General features: G+C 65.6%; 4 protein-coding genes across 8 annotated transcripts in view; 3 read left to right on the top strand and 1 right to left on the bottom strand.

The window, feature by feature from the left end:
- Positions 1-5,255, top strand: part of SKAP1 (src kinase associated phosphoprotein 1) — a 142,902-nt gene extending 137,647 nt beyond the window's left edge. For both annotated transcript variants that reach the window (XM_084496571.1, XM_084496572.1), the window contains exons 12-13: positions 4,420-4,537; positions 5,018-5,255. In XM_084496571.1, coding sequence (XP_084352697.1) covers positions 4,420-4,518 — 99 coding nt within the window. In that variant the 3' untranslated portion in view covers positions 4,519-4,537; positions 5,018-5,255. The remainder of the gene's footprint in view (positions 1-4,419; positions 4,538-5,017) is intronic.
- The window catches only part of PRR15L (proline rich 15 like), a 79,462-nt gene that overhangs the window by 38,813 nt on the left and 20,901 nt on the right, over positions 1-19,748 (top strand). The window lies entirely within an intron of this gene.
- Positions 7,487-11,145, bottom strand: SNX11 (sorting nexin 11). Of its 3 annotated transcripts, none has more exons than XM_084496763.1 (7): positions 11,055-11,145; positions 10,643-10,691; positions 10,346-10,432; positions 9,899-9,999; positions 9,639-9,737; positions 9,247-9,459; positions 7,487-8,523 (listed from the first exon to the last, which is right to left on the bottom strand). In XM_084496763.1, the coding sequence occupies exons 2-7, from the start codon at positions 10,661-10,663 to the stop codon at positions 8,382-8,384; spliced, it is 663 nt and encodes a 220-aa protein (XP_084352889.1). In that variant the 5' UTR covers positions 10,664-10,691; positions 11,055-11,145; the 3' UTR covers positions 7,487-8,381. The 3 variants fall into 3 exon arrangements, with proteins under 3 accessions (XP_084352889.1, XP_084352890.1, XP_084352891.1); XM_084496764.1 differs by lacking the exon at positions 11,055-11,145 and adding an exon at positions 10,997-11,023; XM_084496765.1 differs by lacking the exons at positions 7,487-8,523; positions 11,055-11,145 and adding an exon at positions 8,667-9,080 and having other exon boundaries at positions 10,643-10,961.
- CBX1 (chromobox 1) lies at positions 11,474-18,919 on the top strand. Of its 2 annotated transcripts, none has more exons than XM_084496766.1 (5): positions 11,474-11,582; positions 15,256-15,431; positions 15,880-16,057; positions 16,606-16,700; positions 17,324-18,919. In XM_084496766.1, the coding sequence occupies exons 2-5, from the start codon at positions 15,292-15,294 to the stop codon at positions 17,466-17,468; spliced, it is 558 nt and encodes a 185-aa protein (XP_084352892.1). In that variant the 5' UTR covers positions 11,474-11,582; positions 15,256-15,291; the 3' UTR covers positions 17,469-18,919. The 2 variants fall into 2 exon arrangements, with proteins under 2 accessions (XP_084352892.1, XP_084352893.1); XM_084496767.1 differs by having other exon boundaries at positions 11,498-11,582; positions 15,259-15,431.

Raw genomic sequence — 19,748 nt, 5'->3', positions numbered from 1 at the left:
GGATGGGATAGGATTGGGGACTGGGATGGGATGGGGACTGGGATGGGATGGGATGGGATGGGATGGGTTGGGATGGGATGGGATGGGATGGGATGGGATGGGATGGGATGGGATGGGATGGGATGGGATGGGCCACCCCACCCCATCCTGCCCCATCCCATCCTGTCCCGTCCCCTGCTGCCCCCCCTCCGGGCTCACGCGGGCACCTGCTGGCAGCAGGAGGGGGCACTCAGGAGAGGAGCGAGGCAGCCGAATGCGCAGGCAGACGGCTGAGGAAGGAGATTAATAAAAGTGATTCTTTGGAAGTGATTTTTGCTCTATTCCAGCCCGTTTGCTTCTAAACAGCCTCGCTGATCACCTCCCAGCAATGGCACAATAACTTCGCTCTGATTCTCCCCCCTCGTTTCTCCCTCCTCTCTCTCTCTCGCCTGTCCGAGGGGCACAGGAACACCATCCCTGGGAAATATTTTAAAATAAAAAATCTCCCAGCCGACACCCCCGTCCCTCACCCTCCCCTCCCTGCACCCCCCTCCTCCCGTGCACTCTCGATGAACCTGTGATATTGTAGCAATGGCCCTTGAAGTGCAGTGGGGAGGTGATTTAGGAGAATATTAAAGGCAATGTGGAGATTCGAAGGCGCCTCTCTCAGGGAGATCTGGAGAAATACGCAGCACAGATGGGCTGAGCAGATTAAACATTTCCGTCACATTGTTTTCAAATTGTGTTTGCGGTGCCTGAGGGTTGGTACTGCGGTCAGAGCGCGGCGGAGCCGCGCAAAGCTGGGAGCCGCGCGCTTTATGGAATAAATATTAATACGGCAGTTTCACATCAGCTCCCAATCCCATCAGCGCCGCGGCTCCTGCCGCCGCTATTGTCTCTGAACTCGCCGCTGCCTCCCGCGGCCCCGCTCCGCTCGCGGCCCTCCTGCCCCGGCGGCTGGCGGGGCTCCAGCCGCTCCCCCTGCCCGCGCCGCGCGGGGTCCCAGCCGTGGCCATCTGTGCGTGCCCCGTGCGGCCCCCCCGGCACAGCGGCCGCTGGGGGCCGGCTGCCCCCACACCTCCCAATGTCTGCCCGGCCACCGCCACCCCGGGGCTTGCTCGTCGTAGGGCGTCCTAGCCCCTGGTGCTGCCTCGCTCGGCTGGGTGCTTGTGTTTGATGGAGAATGGCCGGTGGGCCAAATCCTGCACGGCAGCGCCCAGACCGGCCTCCCCGTGCAGGCCTGGGGACGTGTCCCAAGGGAACCCGCTGTATGCCCTGCCAAAGCTCCCCCTGCCCGAGCTCCCCCCGCTGGGAACCGCCACGCTCCGCTCTGCTCCCAGCCCCGGCTCCCCCCGGGTTGGGGCGCGTGGGCCGGGGGAGGGAGCGGGGCCCGGCCGCGCGTCCCCAGCTCCTCGCAGCAGCTGGGAGCTGAGCCACGGGAGGCAGGTGGGAACCATTTGGTTCTGAAAGGATTCACCCTACAAAAGACCAATGTGCTGGGGGTAAGGGGAGGGCCGTGGGGTGAGCACCTCCTGACCCGCTCTGCCCCAGTGAAAGCCCCTCTGGGCACCAGCCCAGCTAAGGGAAGGCCGCTCCCAGCCGCATCCCTCGCGGGCTCTGAGTCCCTGCGGACAGGCAGACCCCTGGTTGCAGAGCTCGCTGTGGCTCGGAGCTGGTTTTCGAGGTGAGTCGATGTAAAGCTGACCTGGTATAAAACTCCCCGGTGTCAGCCGACCCCTCGCGCGCCCGCCGTACCTCGCTGTGAATTAGATTCCTCCATTTTCCTAACAATAATGTATGACACACAAGCACTAATAATGGGGCCGAGCAATCATAAACCGATAAGTCCCTGACTGATTGGCTTTTCCTTCGGCATCCATCAAAGCGTCATTGATCTTCTGTGCGAGGCAGGGTGATGAATGGTGCTCCTGGAGCCCAAAGGGGTTGTTTACGAGGGCTGCCAAAGGAGCGCGGTGGCAAGAAGGGCTTGGGAGCACCCGTGGGGAGTGAATATTGTCCCCGCAGCGCTCGGCAGAGGAAGGGAGCCCACGCTGCCTCGGCGAGGGGCCCGGGGGGTGTTCAGTGGGATGATTTGAGCTTGCCAAAGAGCCTGGTGTGGCAGGGCAGGTGCTGCTGGAGAGATGTGGCTGCGGGTTTAGGGTCCCACGGGGTGCCCATCTACACGGGGCTGTGGGGGGGGCAGGGGGCGGTTGGCCACGTTCTTGTCACTGCTTGGGCTGTGGGGACGCAGGGAACCTGCAGCTGAGCCATTTGGGGTCTCAGCCTGCCCCCTCCTCGGCAGTGTTGGCTCTCCCAGAGGTACGGGGACAAACCGAGCGGTAGCGGCCAGACGGGAGCGGGTTTGGGGTTGGGGCTGGGATGTCAGCAGCTCTGACCCTCTGTGGCAGCAGCGTGCGGAGCAGGGACGTGGCCAGCCTGCAGCACACGAGGCAGCACAAACACAAAGCGGCAGGAAAAGCCAGAAATGAAAGGCAGCCTCCATCCAGCGGGGGCTGCAAGCGCTGCCCAGGCTCCCCCGCCCCCTGCCCCCGGGGAATCCGCTCAGGGCTGCCTGTGGCCGGGAGATGTCCCCGGGCTGGGTTTGTTCATGGGTTTGCTGTTCCTTCTGGTTAGGTGGTGGTGGTTTGGGGCTGGGTTTTTGCTGTTTTTTTTTTGTTTTGTTTTGTGGTTATAGTCTTGGTTCTTCCCCCCCTCCCTTCTCCTTTTCCCTTGCTGATGGAGCTTAGCAGCATAAATCCTTTTACAGCCCCGTGCACCAGCCCGCCATAAAAGCCCCGATTGTTGGCGATTATCTGAACGAGCGTCTGCTTTTGGGTTCGATTGGCACCAGGGATCTCGGGAATTAAATGCAGAAAGTGCTTTGAGGGTTTTTCTTCGTTCTGGGAGTAAATCTGAGAGTTGCAGCAGGAGTGAGATGAGAGGAGCTGCGTCTCGAGACCGGGGCAGGGAGCTTTGGTGCCCAGAGCTGGTCCGGGGGGAGGGTTTGGTGCCAGTCCCTGAGTTTGGGGCTGAACCTCGGCACCACGGCGTGTGCAGGACGGCCGGGCAGGTGCCTCGGTAGGAAAGGGGCAGCCTGGGCACTGTGGAGGTGGGTCAGCGCTGGGGGGGTGACCCCGCACCCCATTCCCTGCCGTGTGCCGGGCTGTGAGGGGCTCGCAAGCAGCCGGCACAGCCCTGCCGCAGCGTAAGGCTCTGCTCTTCCTCCTGGCCACTGCTCGGTGCCCTGTGCCATGGCCTGGCTGGGTGCTGGGGACCCCCCGAGGCCCCCGGCACGGCTCCCAGCGCCTGTGGGTGCTGCCCCCAGCAGCACCCCCCGCGGAGGGCCCCGGTCCCCCCCCACGGCGCCGTGCTGCACGCGCAGCGCCCACCAACCCCGCTGGAGCAATTACCTCCCCGATGAGCGGTTTCCAGTCCCTTCTGTAAAGTCTCAGCTAAATTGCTTCCCCCCCCCAGCCGGGTCCGTGCAGGTACCGAGCGCAGAGGCCCCATTAGTGTCTAATTAGGTAGATTCCAGTAAAACCGTCCTCGAGCTCCCTCCTTCTCCTCTCCCCCCCCAAAACCCAGGCACGCAGCAGCCCCGGTAGCAGGCAGCAGCACGTTAGCGAGATGTAAATTAGCACCTCCAGACGAGAGCAGAGTTCACCCTGCACTGGGCTCTGCCTTGCTGTGCCAGTGCACTCCTCGTTTTAATAGTTTAATAAAAATTAGCATAATTAACGAACATCTGTATGATCCAGAGTGGTGCAATTTGGCACTTGGAAACGAGGACTTAAACATTATTGCTGGGAGTTTAATGTTGTTTTAATTCTTTTTGGCACTGTGCAGTGAAATAAACGCTTGGTGCCGCGAGTTCTCGGCTGGCTCTCATTTGCATTTTCCTCCCTTTGATTATGAGCAATCGCGGACTACCCGGCAATTCATCAAAGCAGAAATTATTTTAAAATACCTCATCGTGTTCGGGCTGTGGCGGAGCGGGGGCTGGGGGCTCCTCCTCACGCCTGGGGTGCGGCCCCAGCCCCCGCGTCCTGGGGAGCTCGCCCAGGTTCCAGGCTGCAGCAAAGGGACGAGTTTTTTTCTTCTGGTTTTGCAGCAGGATTTTTCCTGCTTGTCTGGAGAAGATGGCAAAGCACGGGGGACGTGAGGGAGCAGGGGAGGTAGCCCCTGTCCCCCCCCACGCCATGTTTTCCATCAGCATCCAGGGGGCTTGCGGGGGCAAGGGCCTGGGACACAAAGGGGAGAGCAGGGGAGGAGGAAGGACAGGGCTGAGGTGCAGCCCAGCAGGATTTACAGGGGAGAGGTGGGTCTGGGGGATTTTCTTGGTGTGGGCTGCTCTCTGTAAATCCAGCTACCGAAGGACGGGAACGGGGCCGTGCCCGCTGCCCCGGCACTAACCCCCCCCCCTCTGCTGTGCCTCCCCAGGAGTACAACATGTACGGCTGGTGGGTCGGGGAGCTCAACAACACCGTTGGGATCGTCCCGAAGGATTACCTGGTGGCCGCCTACGACCTGGAGGAGTGATGAGGACCGTGGCACCCAGGTGAGAGGCAGCACCCCAGGGTGCACCTGCAGGGAAGGGCACGGAGGTGGGTGCTGAGGAGGGGGCTCTGCTCTGCCCAAGCCTCCAGGACGGTCTGGCTCCATCTTCTGGTCTCTGCTTTATGTGAGACCGCGAGGCCAGCAAACATGGGCACAGCTCAGGGAAGCCCCACCGTGACCAGGGGCTGCAGGGCTGGGGGTGCCAGGGGCGCTGCCACACGGACCCTCAGGCGCCCACCTCGCACTGCCCCACGGCTCTGTGCAAAGTGTCCCTCCCAGCAGTTCGTGTCCTCGGGTCACAGAGCGGGGCTGGGGCAGCAGAGGGGTGTGCAGTGAGCTGGCAGCAGTCCTGGCACCTCCCCGGGGCCAGGAGAGCTCCACGTTCGCCCGGTGGTCCGCGGGTCGCTGATGCTGCGGGGCTGGGCTGTGTCTCAGCAGCCTCTTCCCCACCGTCAGCGTCTCTCCCCCTCCCCAAATCCAGGTGGATCCTGCACAGACCGACCCCAGCCCCAGGCGCCCCCTCCTACCAGAACCTGCTGCACCAAGATCCCAGTGTCCCGGCCCCACGCGGGGTCCTGGAGCCCTGCTCTGCCCTCGGCACCCGCTGCAGCCCCAGGGCACCCCCAGCGTCCCCCGCCCAGACCCACGGGGATGGGGTCGAGCTCTCCGGGGTGCGGGGGTGCTGGCAGCCCGCAATAAAGCCATTTTCCTCTCCGTGCCTGGCTGCTCTGGCCCTGTTTCAACTCTGTCACCGGTCCGGAGCCGGAGCTGGGCGCGGGCAGCACCGGGGCAGCCGCTGGCCCCCAGCCCCAGCTCGGAGCAGCAGCAGCAGCCCCCGGCCCAGGCTCGTTCTCCTCGCCCCGCACTTGGCAGCAGGGCCGCTAGGTGGTGGTAAGCTCCTGCGCTCGGCAGCTTCCCGGGGGGGGCCCGAACCCCCCGGGCGCAGCCCCACGCAGCCGGGGCAGCGTCAGCAGAGACGTGGGGATGTTTGGAAGCCGGGCACAGCCGGGGGGGCCCTGTGAGACCCCCCCCCCGGTGTGAGGCTGCAGGGCCAGGGATGGACACAGCCTGGTACCCGTTTCCTCGGCGGGCAGCTGTGCAGGGCCTGGCTCGCAGCGGCAGGGGCACCTCCTGGCCGGGCATTTCTTGGCTGTCAAGGGCAGATTTGGGCTGCCCGGGGCTCAGCTCGGCTGGGAAGGGCAGCACGGCCACTGCATGGGGAGCTGCAGGGCGGGGAGAGGGGGCGAGCGCTGCCTCACCCACCCCAGGGCCAGGAGGCAGCATAGCAGCCCCTTCCCTCGCCTTCCTGCCGCCCAGCTCCAGGGCTGCAGAGCCCTTCCCAGGGGAGCTGCTGTGCTGGAGGCCGGCCCCTGCTCGCTCCTCTTGCTGCAGCGTGGTGGCCACCCCGCTCCGCACCAGCTCCTGCAGAGGCCTCGTCCTGCCCTGGCTCCACCGCGATACCTGGGGAGGGGGAGCCGGGCGCAGGGTGCTCGGGGCCGCTCCCAGAGCCCAACCCTGGGGCGCAGCCGGAGTCTGTGGCTTGTGCCGGGGCTGGGGGGGGGCCACATGCCGTGGGTTGTTTGCACAGAGCTGAGACAGAGCCCTCCCGGGGGGGAGCTGAGGATGCGCTGTCTGGAGAGCCTGGCCCGCGTCCAGGCAGCGAGGCTGTTCCTGGCAGGCAGCGAGGAGCAGAGGGACGTGCCAGGCTGCGGGGGCATGGCCAGGGGGGGCCCAGCTGCCCTCCCCTGTGCCAGGCAGGGGCGCCCACCTTGAGGGGCACCCACGCAGCCCCTGCCCCGTACCGGTGCCACCCGTGCCCTGGCAGGCTGCCGAGGGGCAGCGGCGTCCACCCCACATCAGGCTGGGGGCTGAGCCAGCCTCAAGCGTGGCAGAGGGGCCCGGCCCCCCCCGGCTCTGCAGAGAAGGAGCCCTCTGCGTGCTGCCCCCGGGGCTCCTAGCGGCCCTGGAGGGGGGGGGGGCAGCGCTGCTCAGCTCCCTGCTCCCCCCGCCCTGCCTCTGAGTCAGTGTTTTCCCGACAGCTTCGCGAAGCTGATCAACACCGCTAAAAATAATTTCCGCCTGGCTCTGAAACGCAGCCAGCTTTGGGGCAGCAGCTGCGTCCCCGGGGGGAAGGATGGGCACCCTGCAGCACAAGGAGGCCCCAGCGCGGCGCCAGGACCGAGCCCTGGCTCCAGCGGCTGCCCCAGCCCCGATCCCCCTCAGAAGGAAGCCCCGGGGCCGGCTCCTGGCACGGCACGAGCAGAGGGTGCCCCGAGCAGGGCAGCGGTGCCGGGCTGAGCTCCTGGCTCAAACCACGCTCAGGGGCTGCAGGGAGCCAGGGCAGGACACGGCCCTGCCGAGGGAGCAGCGCTGCGGGATGCGGCACACGGGCGAGGGCCGTGCGTGGGCGAGGGCACGCGTGGGCGCAGGAGAGGGTCGGTGGCCACAGCTGGCCTCACAGCTGCGCCATTTGGAGCCGCACGCTCATGAATAGCCATGAATATGGATGAGGGAGGGCAGCCAATGGCAGCGGCGCTCCGGCGCGCCGGCAGCTGCAGCCTTCGCAATGAACTTCTCCTGACATTTCGGCTGCGGCGCGGCGGGCTCCCAGCCCTCCCCCCCCCTCCCCAAGGAGCCCCCTCCCCGTGCGGGTGCAGAGCCCCCCAGGCAGGCCCAGCACCAGGGAACTCGCCCCAGAGCCACGGCAGAGCCCCTTCCCCCCGTCTGTCCCCTGCCACCACCCCGCAGCTCCCCCTGTGCCGGCTCGGAGACCCTCGGGCCCCGCTGCTCAGGGCTGAGCTGCCCCCGGCAGGGTCGGGCCCCTCGGCGCAGCAGCCCCGCGGCAGGCGAGGTGCAATCAGCGGCTCTCTGCCCCGAAGCCATCGAGCTCCAATTAGCCTGGCTCCCTCCACCCACGCAGCGAGGACAGACGCTGCCAGCAACCAGCAAGTCTCTTCTACTTCGTTTTATTTCAAGTCAGAGCACGTCGGCTCTGCCTCCACCAGTGCTCAGGATAAGAGGAAAAGGTGCAGGAGAGCACAGGGAGCAGCAGCAGGAGTAAGCAGAGCCCAAGCGCTGCCAGACACCGACCCCGAGGCCGTTGCACGCTGCTTTGCCCCCAGCAAACTGTGCCCTGCCTGTGAGACCCCCAGTCCCTTCCCCTTGTCTCTCCCATTCCCCACCGTGCGTGGCAACCCATGCGCTGAGCTCTGCTCTCCTGCGGGATCCCAGCTGGAAGGGGCGGCCCCGCAAACACCTCGGGGAGACAAAAGGCCCCCCATTTGTCCCAGCCGTGAGCAGCCCAGGGGGCAAACACTGCCAGGAGCCTCCGGGTGTGGGCAGGGGATGCAGCCCGCGGGTGGGCTCTGTGCAGCTGAGAGCAGCACCCCAGGAGCTGCACGGGGCAGCTCTCAGCAGGGCAATGCAGCGTCCAGGCAGAGGGGACAGGGGATGAACCCATCCAAGGCTCCCCACGTGTCTCCCCCTGCCCTGGGCCAGGGACCTGCCCGGAACCTCGGGCCCTGCTGCCACTGCAGCCTGCCTGAGCTGCTGCTGCTCCATGCAGAGAGCAAAGGCCGTGGGAACAACAAACAGAGGTTTCACTAATCACTAGATCTCCTCTCAGAAGAGAAAAGCCACACGAACACGCTGCCTGGGACATCGAGGACAGCTGAGAGGCAGCAGGGAGAGAGCCCAGGAGCCCCAGACCCCACAGAGCCAGGACCAGGCCGCGTTCCCAGTGCAGCCCCGGTCCCAGCCCGGCCATCCCTCCGGCTCAGCCGGCGGGCCCTCCTCCAGCGAGGGCTGCAGGTCCCGGGGAAGGCAGGCGAGGTCGCTAGAGCCCTTCACTGCCCCTCCTGCGGTCCGCCCAAGGGCTCGGCCGGCTCAGCCGGGCTGTCCAAGCGGCTCTCGTCCATGCCAAAGTCGCTCCAGTGCGGGAGGGGCTCCAGGCAGCCGGGCCCCTGCGGGCCCCCCAGGCTGGCACGGCTGAAAGGAGAGCACGGGGAGAAAGGTCAGAGCGCGGGGACCTGGGGAAGGGGCAGGGCGCCGGCTGCTCCCCCCAGCCCCGTGGCACAGCCCCGGCAGCTTCCCCTCCCCGCAGCGGGGTGCAGGCGGCCGCACGGAGCCACGCACACCCACAGGTAGCCTGGGCTGCTGCCCTCCCCCAAACCCCTCCCTTGAACCAGAAGTGCTCTGTTTAGGAAGGGCTCTCATGCCGCAGCCCCCTCTCTCTCCCTGTTTGAGGATCCGCAGGTTTGGTGCAGGAGCCCAAAGCTTCCTGCTTGCCGGGTGCCTCATCCGAGGGGCCCCACAGCACCTCTGTGTGGGGGCAGCCCCCCGGGAGGTGCCCGACTCGTCCCCATGGCCCACTCGGGAACACGTGCCCAGCTTACAGGACTGCAGCAAGGTCGGGACAGGCAGCTCAGAAGCACCCAGGGGGCTCTGCAAAGCCTGGCAGCTCCTCATGTCACAGCAGGGGCTGTTCCCTACCAGGGGAACCCCTGCACGGGCAGCGACCGTTCCGAGCCGGGCTGCAGCCGGCCCTGCAGGCGAGGGGAGGTGCAGGCAGCAAGTCCCCAGCTGCCTCTCAGCGCTGCCAGGCACCAGGTCTGCTCAGGCCAGCACAAAGCAGCTCCAGGCACCGCATGGGACCCAGGTTCTGCCCCGCTGCGTGCCCTCAGCTCGGCCTCTCCCTCCCCTGCCCGTTACCTGCCGCGCAGGGCCCCCCCCGGCAGCAGCGCGGGGCGGCTCTCCTCCTCCTGCGCCCAGCCACAGTTGGACATGGCGTAGTGCAGGATGGCGTCCGTCACCGTCTGCGTGCCCCGGCCCTGCACGCACGCCTCTATCTCGGGCACCGAGAGCTGGCTCTGCAGGAAGAGGTGCAGCCGGCTGTCCGAGAGCAGCACCACGTTCTGCACGACCCTGCGCGAGGAGAGGGCAAGGTGAGCGAGGGCGGCCCCGGGGAGCACACCAAGCCTGCCTGACGGCTCGCACGCCCGACATCGTCAGGGTGACCCCCACGGCTCCGCCTCACGGCCAGCAGCATCCCCTGCTCTGCCCTGCCCAGCCCTCACAGAGGTGTGTGCAGGATCCTCACTCACTTTTCCAGGAACTGCTGCAGCCCCTGTCTCCGCTTCTCGATAAATTCATCCGTGCTGCCCACAAAGAAGGCGGATTTCCCAGGCAGCTCTGGGACAGGCCTGCAGGAAGAAAGGTGCCGCAGCTCAGGGTCAGAGCACGGAGATGGGACACGGCTGGCAGCAGCTGGAGGCCAGGGCTGCAGGGTCCCATGTCTGTGTCCGGGGAAAGCCCCCCCAAGGTCCATGGAACCAGGGAGGGGAACAGGGAGCCCACGGCTTACACCAGGCCAGCATTCTTCTGGAGCTGCCGCCGCAGCCACACAAACTCACGGTACCGGCGCCGCACACATGAGGTCTTGGCAGTAAAGGCCTTGCTGTTGGTCTGCAAAAACAGGAACAAAAGCACGAAATAATCCTGAGGGCAAGGCAGGCTGGGGCAGGGTCTCAGCCGCTCAAACCCCTGAGCTCAGTGGCTACGGATCCCCTCGCAGCACTCGGGGAGTGCTGAAGACGTGAGAAGCCGATCTCCAACCACGCGGGGCTGCCGCAGAGGCAGGGAGGGGCTGGGTGAGGGCTCCCCTGGGGCAGGCAGGGCCCTGCTCCTCCCGTCCCCGCTCAGCACCACCACACGGGGCCTGGCAGCTCTGCTCCCGAGCCTTGACCCGGCACGACCGAGCTGTGCAGCCCACCCCACCCCACCCCACCCCCCTGCAGCAGTCACAGCTTACGTGGAGGAAGATTTTATAATCCACGTAGGAGTTCCAGGAGCCTTCGTTCTGCACCCGGGGGTCTTGGACGCGCACCGTGGTCAGCTCCTGCGGCACAAACGCTGCCTGAGCACCCAGAGGCTGCCCCAGCATCGCCCCCCTCGTGGGGGTCGGTGCCCCCCGCCCCGTGCTGCTTGTCCTGCCCCCGGCCCTTTCCGCCCTCGGCACCAGCTGCCCCTCGGCCCTGCCCAGCGCTCAGCGCCCCTCGCCGTGGTGCTCAGCCCGGGGCTGCCCAAGCCGGGCCCGAAGGCCCCTTACCTCCTCCGGGCCCTCCAACATCCTAGAGCCAGAGACCAGCGGGAATCATCTGCACGGGGACAGGGAACTGAGTCAGGCGAGGCCCCGCGCCCGGCTTCGGGCCCTCCCGAGGGCTCCCACGGCCCCGTCCCACAGCGGCAGCTCCCGGGGCCCAGCCCCCGCCCCCCCCAATTGCCGGGGCTGCGGCAGCCCCCGGGGAGCTGCGGCCCCGCGGGGACGAGGCCCCCCCAGGGCCCCCCCGCGCAGCCCCCGTCGGGCCGGGCCCGGCTCCCGCTGCCGGGTGGGGGGGACCCGACGAGGCCGCACCGGGGCTGGGGGCACCGGGGCTGGGCCGGGCCCTCCCCGCGTCCCCACCTGGGGCTCCGGGGCCCGGCCCAGCCCTACCGAGCTGCCCCCGCCCCCCCCCCCTCACCTCCTCGCGCAGGACGCGGCCCCTTTAAGCCGCACGGCGGCGCGGCGGCCTTATAGCCAGGGCAGCGTTTCCCCTTCCGGCGCAGGGTGTGATGGGAGTTGTAGTCCGCACCTCAGGCACCGGGGCGCGGCCCGCACCCTCCGGCCACCGGCGGCCGCCCCGCGGGGCCCCGCCGCGCTTCTCCGCGCCCCTCCCGGTGCCGGCCGCCCGTCTCCGCGCACGGCGGCGGGGCGGAGAGTCCCGCGGCGCGGCGGGCGGGCGGCGGCGGCGGACTACAACTCCCGCGGCGCCCCGCGGCGCTTCGGCTCCTCCCGTCCCGCCCGGCGGCGGGGACTACAGCCCCCAGCGTGCCCCGCGGCGGGCGCGGGTCGCGGCGCAGGCGCGGTGCGCGCGGCGGGCAGCGGGGCTGGCCGGGCTCTTTTGTTCGGCGGAGGCGGACGGCGCGCGCCAGGCCCCGGCCCGGCCCCCCCCGGCCCCCCCCCGCCGCCCGCAGCCGCTTCCTCGGAGCCGTCGGCGGCGCTGGGCGAGGTGCGAGGGGGGCGGGGGGGGAGCGGGGGGGGCGGCACCGGGACGGGGGGGGCGGCGGGGACGGGGGGGGAGCCCCGAGGGGCCCCCGGGGGGCTGGGGCCGGGGTTGGGGCTGTGGAGGGGGGGGAGGGGCCGGGGGGGGGGATCGGGGGCTGGGAGGACCCGGGGGGGGCCCGGGGGGAGCGGCCCCGGGGCTGGGGGCGGCGGCTCCGTCCCGGGGCTTCCGAGACCCCGGGGGGGGGCCGGGGGCAGCGCTGGGGGCGGCCCCGAGGCCCCGGTACCGGCGGGGCTGGGCCCGGCCAACGGCCCCCGGCAGCCCCCGGCGGGTTTGGGGCCGCCCCAGGCCCGGGCGCCCCGCGCTGGAGCCCGGCGGAGCCCCGCAGCCCCCCCCAACCCCCCCGAGCTTTGCCCCGGTTCCCCCCCCGGGCCGGGTCTGCCCGGCGGTGCCGTGGCTGTGCCCGGTGCTTGCGGCTTTTGGGCGCTTTGGGCCCCGCTCGGAGGCTCCGGGCTTTGGCTCAGCCCCCCCGCGATGTTTTGCTGCTGCCGTCAGTTCTGGGGCTCCGTGCGCCGCTCCCCGCTGCCGTCCCCGGCGTGTGCGGGATGCGCTTGGCGAGCTCGGAAGCCCTCAGAGAGAGGAGAGCCCCTCGGCCAGGCAGAGGCGGGCAGGAGGAGGAAACGTTTCAGGTTCCAGACCCGTTAAAGCCGAGCTGTGCCGTTAGCCCCGTGAGATGCGGCTCGCGGAGCTGCTCTGGGCTCTGACCGAGCCTCTGGGTCCCCGCGCTCCCTGTGCCGGGGTCTCCCCTGAGCTAACGGTGCCGGGCAGCTCCTCACCCCCCTCACAGCATCGCTGCGGGGCCGGGGGCCGTGGTGCCGCCTGGATGTGGTGCCCCAGGGGACCTGAGCCCAGGGACGTGCTCTCAGCTCTGCCCCTCGCTCCCCTGCCCGCTGCTCCTGTCCCGAGCAGGCTGCTGCGTGCACCTCGGTGCTGGGCCTCCTCCTTCCTGGCCCTCCGCTGCAGTTTGAATTCTTTTCAAGTGGCTTAGGTGTGTCCCGGATCCTTTTCCTCCTAGCCACAGACCAAGAAGTCATTCTTCCGAGCTTTCCCTCCTCTGTTTTCCTCTTCACGAAGGGTTTCAGCTGTGCCTTGGGCGTTAGGTAAGAAGCAGCAGAGGCAAAGGGAAAGGTTTAGGGCAGGAGCAGAGATCAGCCTTCTGGAGCTGAATTCCGGGAAGCAGCGTGCTGCTCGCAAGGTCCCTTTTGGGCCCAGGATCCACCCCCAAATTCTTTAGGCGTGAGCGGTCCCGGAGCCAAGAGGAGCTGCCTGCCCTGTTCAGACGGCCCAGGCAGGGCCACGGCCCAGTCCTGCACCTCCGTGAGGAGCTCGGTGCCAGCTCGAGGCGCTCTTTAGGAGCTCCGGGGCCAGGAGCCCACCTGTGGCCGGCCCTCCCTGCGCTGCCTTCCCCAGCCCCTGGGGTCTGTCCGGGCTCTGCTGCGTTCTCCGGGGAGCAGGCGCTGGCCGGCACTCCGGGTGGCTGCGGCGTGGTCTTACTGAGGTGGGTTTGGGGCTCTGGGTTTGGCTGATCCCGCTGGCATAAGGCTGAAACCCTTGTCAAGGGCTCCACAAAGGCAGCCCTGGGCTGGGGCGAGGGCAGAGCCCGGGTGCTTCGTGGGTGGAGGCAGCGCGAAGCCCTCACCTCGCTGGGGCTGGAGTCCCTGGGTCACGCTCCTGGCCGTGCAGCGACGGGCAGGGCCACAGCTCGCCCCACTGCGCCTCCACGGCTGGAACCGGGGCTGGCACCGCGAGGGGCTGCAGCCCTCACACCCCCCCCGGCACCCTCCTGGCTGCTGGCCCTGGGGCTGCTGCGGGAGCAGGGCCAGGAGCACGGCCAGTGGGGCAGGAGCAGGAGCGGGACATAGGAACAGGACCAAGAGCAGGACATAGGAATAGGGCCAGGATTGGGACATAGGAACAGGGCCAGGCCCAGCCCGTGCTGCACAGAGCGGGCCCGGAGCTGCCGTGTGCTCGTGGCCTGGCCGCTGTGGGCAGCCCCCCGCAGTCTGTCCCTGCCTCCCTCCGGGAGGACTTCCCCAGGGCTCCTGCCCTCACGTCTGCATCTTCCCTGCCCTCCCCGCAGTAAGCGGTGGCTCCTTGGCACAGTTTGTGCCTGCACTGCTCTGAGCCCCTCTGCTTCTCCCTTCCCCTGCCTGCCCCTCTTGCTGCCTCTGGCCCCGGTGCCTCCCCCCTGGCTGCAGCTGGGCCCGGTGCTGGGCATTTTCGGGAAGGTGCCCGGTGCCCCACAAACCCTGCCGGGACAGGGCTGCCACGAGGAGCCTCCTCGGCCACGGAGCGGGGAGGACAGGGGAGGAAGGAGCTGCCAGGAGGGGAGGAAGGAGCCGCCGGAGGAATTCCAGAGTGAAACCCGACCCCGGCTTCCTGCGGCAGCGCTGGCTCCGGCCTGGGGATTAGGCGCTGGCGTTGGCTCCGCATTGTTTGGGCCCCGCCGCACCCGGCCCCGCCACGGCCCGGAGGGGGCCTCGGGAGGGGAGAGCCCCTGCAGCCCCTGCACGGCCCCGGCCCGGTGCCTGCCGGCAGCGTTTGCTTTTCCCCCGAGGGACCGGGCAGGAAAACTTGGTCACCGGGAGCAGGGGCAGGGTGCTCTGGGCCCCGCTCCCTCCCAGCTCTTGGGGGGGCCTCAGCCAGCAGCTCCCTGCTGAGCCTCCCCCTGGAGCAGCTCCGACGGCTGCACCCCCAGAGCTGGGACTGCCCGAAATCCGGCTTCTCCCTCAGCCGGTGCAAACCCGCAGTGTTCGTGTCGTGCCTGGTGAAATAGCCCCGATTTGTGTAGGTTTTATGCAAAATTTATGCAGCCTCCTGGCCCTCGGGGCGGTCCGAATCGGTGCGCCTTGCTCGGCGTGGAGCAGAAGCTGCTGCTGGGGCTGCAGGTGGGGGGCTCCGTGCTCCTCCCGAGCCCGAGGAGCGTCCTGGGGTGCCCAGGGTGCCGGGGGCTGTCCCCGTGCTGGCTGTGAAACAGCTCAAAGACAAGGAGGGGGCTGGGAAAAAATCACCTTCAGGGGCGGTGAGCGAGGTGGGTCTCCTCGCGTGCGTGTACCTGAACCCCCAGAGGAAGGAACGAGGGGAGCTCAGGACCAGGGGCTGTGCCTTGTGTTTAACGGGGATCAACCGTTCATTAACCCCTAATTAATGTCAGCAGCGAGCTGCGGCGTGGCTCTGCGGGGTTTGCCTGAGCTGAGGGAAGGGCAGAGAGCTGAGGGGCACAGAGGGAAGAGACAGGGGGGGCTCAGCAGGGCGGGGGGCAGCTGACAGGGGGGCTGCCTCGCTTCTGGAGACCTGGGGGCAGCGCTGGGGTGTGAGGGGTGTGTGGGAAACGAGGACAGCGCCCGACGGGGCACGGGGAGAGTCGGGCAGGGTGCTGGGGGTGAAGGAAGGTGCGGGGGACACGGGAGGGCCAACGCTGCGTCAGGAGGCACCGCGTGAAGGCAGCAGCTCCTGCTGGAGGTCCCCGATTGTCCCCGCGGGGCAGGGCCCTCCTGGCCCATCACCGAGCGCGTTGCCTGCCATGTGGGCGCCTCTCCCCTCCGAGCACAGCTGGGTGCTGTGCTGGGTCTGTGCCCGCCCGACCCTGACAGCCCCGTCTCGTCCTCTCCCCTTCCAGCAGCGTCGCCCACAAGCCGAAAAACTGGCCAGCACAATGGGAAAAAAACAGAACAAGAAGAAAGTGGAAGAGGTCTTAGAGGAAGAGGAGGAGGAATATGTGGTGGAGAAGGTCCTGGACCGGCGGGTGGTGAAGGGCAAGGTGGAATACCTGCTGAAGTGGAAAGGCTTCTCCGAGTAAGTGGCTGCGGGGCGGGCGTTGGGCTGTGCTGCTGTGAGCAGCTGTGCTGTCAGCTCCTGGAGCTCTCCGAGCAGCTGGCTCCATCTCCCCGGGCCTCCTCGTCTGTAAAATGGAGCTGCCAGGCCAAGAGCAGTCAGAATTATACGTACAGTAACAAAAAGGCAGTGCTAAACGGCCTGAGCTGGAATCAGGGTGCTGTGAGCACAGCCTAGTGGGGCTTCCACCCCTTCAACGGAGCGTGAAACAAGCGGCTGGGTGAAATGAGCTGCTTCTCCCTTCCTGAGAAGGGAAATACCTGCCCTGGCCCCTGGCATCCCTGCCCTGTTCCGTGGGGCGAGGACACCATCGTCCTGCTGCTTCCCTCCGCGTTTCTGCTCGCCCTGGTGTCCGGGGCTTTGTGTGTGGTCCCTGTGTGTAAACCGAAGCCGTTGTCTGTGGTTGCAGTGAGGATAACACATGGGAGCCGGAGGAGAACCTTGACTGCCCAGACCTCATCGCTGAGTTCCTTCAGTCCCAGAAAACCGCCCATGAGAGCGAGAAGTCCGAGGGGAGCAAACGCAAAGCAGAATCTGACACGGAGGATAAGGGGGAAGAGAGCAAACCAAAGAAGAAGAAGGAGGAGGTGAGACGGGGTGGGGTGTCTGTGCTCGGCTCCCCAGCTCTGCACAGAGGGGAAACTGTTCTCTAGGCCAGACCTCTGAGAGAACCCAGAGCTGGTGCTAGCACTGAGAGGCCAGTTCTTGAACCAAAAAAGCCTGGAGCCGCAGCTGCTCTGGAACATCTGCACAGGGGATGAAGCGGGAGGCAGGGTTGCCCCTTCAGGAGAGGGAACGAGGCGAAGCAGAGAGCCTTGCAGGGCGCTCGTAGCTGCCTGGGACAAGGCCGTGCAGCCTCCTCTGCATCCCAGGAGCTGCTGGATCGTGGCCAGCCCGGGTTTGAGTGGCCAGGCCTGGGCAATCCGATCTCTGCAGTGTGAGCAGGGCGCTCCATCCCGGGGCAGCTCAGCTGAGCGCAGTTGCACCCACATTGTCTGCTCGGCGCCCCGCTGCCCTTAGTCCATGCAGCCCGAAGCTCGGCGCCTTTGTGAGCAGCCCGTGGTGCGTCCCTGAGCTGGAGCAGGGCTGTGGCTGCCGCCCCTCGGTGCTACAAGTGGGAACTCGTCTCTTGCAGTCGGAGAAACCGCGAGGCTTCGCCCGGGGCTTTGAGCCGGAACGGATCATCGGTGCCACGGACTCCAGCGGGGAGCTGATGTTCCTGATGAAGTGGTGAGTGTGTCTTGGTGTCTGTCATTTCTTCACTTATTCTGTGCCAGAGAGGGAAGGACCTGCGCCTGGGGAGTCCCTGCTACCTGGCATGAGATCTCTTGCGATGGCGCTGCTGCCTGAGGTGACCCTCTGCGCTGAGGCTAACGTGGATGTGAAGCGAGCAGGTAGGGCCCTCGGGGTTGCGCGGCTCTTAAGATGTCCCCCGCAGCAGGCGCGAGCTTGGGGCGAGAGAGGGGCTCGGTGTCGTGGTGCGGGCCGCAGCTCGGACGGCTGCGCCCCAGGAGAGCCGTGTCGATGACCGCATCCCCATCGGCCGTCGTGGAGCTGGGCTTGGCGCTGGCGCAGGTGGGAGCCAGGGGAGCCGCCGCCTCTTGTGGTGCCTCAGGAGCACGGAGCGGCCGGGGCAGGGCTGCGATTCGGCTGCTGTCCCCGTGCCTGACGACGCAGAGCCCAGGCTCAGTGCTGCTTCTGGCTCCAGAGCCGCTCAGGAAGGGTTTGCCGGGATCCCCCGAGCGGCCCAGGCACCGCTCGGTTTTCCAGCTGCTTCTTGATGTTCTCCGGTCTCCGTTTCTGCCTCCTCTCCTCGGCAGCCCCCTAACTTGCACCTCTGCTCTGGCCTGTAGGAAGAACTCTGACGAGGCCGACCTGGTCCCCGCCAAGGAAGCCAACATCAAGTGCCCCCAGGTGGTGATCTCGTTCTATGAGGAGAGGTTGACATGGCATTCCTACCCCTCGGAGGACGATGACAAGAAAGAGGACAAGAACTAACCCCTGGCGCCCGCTCTGGCCAGCCTCTGTGTAAAGATCTGAACTGTGGGTTTGAGCAGGAGGGAGAGAACGCAGCTCTGCTCGGTCGGGAGCGTAGAGATGGCTGGAGAAGATGCCCTTTGAAGAGACCAGTATGGTTTCTGTGCCCTGCAGCTGCTCAACGGCTTTGTGCGGCTTCATGCTGCGTACAGATTCCAAGCAGCCCGGCTCACTGGGGGGGAGGGAAGGGCGGGGGGTGCGGGTGCAGATGTTTTTTTCCAGGCTGTCCATTCTGCGGCTCGTGGGAGAGGAGGCAAAGCCCCTTCCATGGAGGACTGGCACTGGGGGTGGGTGGGCTGGGGAGAGGGAGTGCAGACGGATACTGCTTGTTCTTCAAAGACCATCTCAGCAACCCACAGCCTTCTTCCCAATAGTGTTAACTCTGCATTTTTACGGCGTAGCATGTGTGTAGATTTTTTTTTTTTTTTTTTTTTGTTCTTTTGCTATTTACTGGTGTATCGGTTTGGGGGGGCTGGGGGGAGGGATGTGGGGAAATCGGTCTCTTGTTTAATTGGGGAGGGAGGGAGATGAGGTCTGGTGACAATGTTCCAGATCATTTCCAGATCTTTTTTAGAACCTGAGTTCAAAAAAAGAAAAACAGGAAAAAAAAAAAAAAGAAAAAAAAAAAAAAAGAGCCCAGTATTGATGACAGAACTAGGGAGACAGGGACACTGACACGAGACTGAAACTGTGAATGTCCAAAGCTCTGGAGCCAAGGTCCTCAAAGCCCTGGAAGCAGTTTTTAGGGGGGGAGGGGGGAGAGGGGAGACTTGTGAAAATGCAAACTTGTGATTCGTATTGTCCTGAAGCAGAACTGCCAGTTCCTGACACATGCATTGTATGTGGGGGGCAGGGGGGGTGCGGGGTAGGAAGGGATTTTTAACCTCTTAAAAGCCTTTCTACCCTTCTTTCCATTACAAGGTGCTATTTCTCAAAATCGGGGGGAGAGAGACTTCTGACTACTTGTTCCTTTTCTCACCTTAATTTGAGCGTCCAGCCAGCAGCATGGGGAACCCTGCAGTTTTATCGCATGGGGGAGAGAGGAAACCAACAGCAGCACAAGGAAAATCAATTCCACGTTCTCCCATACCAAGTGATTGTAGGAAGCCAGACGTTGGTGCTGGTGCCAGATGAGTTACCCTGAATCTTCTGAGGGTTGTTTTTTTTTTTTTTTAATCCAATTTATTACAAATACTGAACTATTTAATGTCTGGAGTCATGAGCCCCACCAGACTCCTGGCACCTCCTCGTAGGGTGGTATGTATCTAGACTTGCATTGTACAAACCTTTTTTTAAAAGCATGTGTTTAGGTTTCTGTGAAAACGTTGTTTAAATGTAAAGTACGTGTTTGGATTTTAACTTCATACCAAGCTCCGTCAGTTTTTTGTCTCAATAAAATTTTAGATTTATAATCCTGATTTTTTTCTTCTCTACCTTGCTCCTTCCTCCAGCTCTTTGTGCGTGAGATCAGTGACGAGGTGTAGAGCAGGTCACGGAGGGAAGTTAGCCTGCAGTCGCGGTTGGTGCTGAGCAGGGGTAGCTCTGATGCAGCCCAAGGTGGCCGCTGGCTCTGATCTAGGTGTCGGCAGCGACGGGAGGTTCGGAGCAGCCGGCGGCAGCTTCTGCCTCACTGTGACCTCCAGCTGAAGAGAGGCCTCACAGAGGAGCTCAGTGTCTAGAGGCCCGAGTCAAGGAGGCTCCTGGAGGCCAGAAGAGCAGCGCTGATTTGGGACCCGTTTGAAGTGCTCCAAATTCCTGCTTGAACGGGAAGCGTGCGCTGCAGCTGCCCCGGCACCAGGCTCACCTGTGGGGCGGGTAAGTGCCCTTTCCTTCGGTTCTTGGACATTGAGCAGACTCTGGCACTTTGCGCTTACGGATGGGTTTTCAAAGCTCTGGCACTGGTTCTGGTGACTGGCTGAAGATGGCAAGGACAGCACTTCATGCTTGGTTTGGCCTTGCTGGAAGGCCACAAGCTCCTGTGGAGGGACCCACCCAAACCCTGTCTGTGCGGTGACAGCGGCGGGGTCAGAACTGTCCCGAGGAGGACGGTGCTTTCTGGCACAGAAGGTTCCAGCATTCGCAGGGTGGGGGACGGAGCAGGGAGCAGCAGGGAGGTTTTGGGTGGTGTTTGGCCGCTCTGCCAGCGCCTGCCAGCACTTAGGGCTGCGAAACTATGCAGCCCATTGAAACCCGGGCTCCTCGCATGGCCCATACCCAGCGGTGCGGGGAAATGCCTGCCCT

This window comes from Aythya ferina (genome assembly GCF_964211825.1).
Source record: "Aythya ferina genome assembly, chromosome: 23".
Taxonomy (NCBI): domain Eukaryota; kingdom Metazoa; phylum Chordata; class Aves; order Anseriformes; family Anatidae; genus Aythya; species Aythya ferina.
This window is presented reverse-complemented; position numbering and strand designations above follow the sequence as displayed.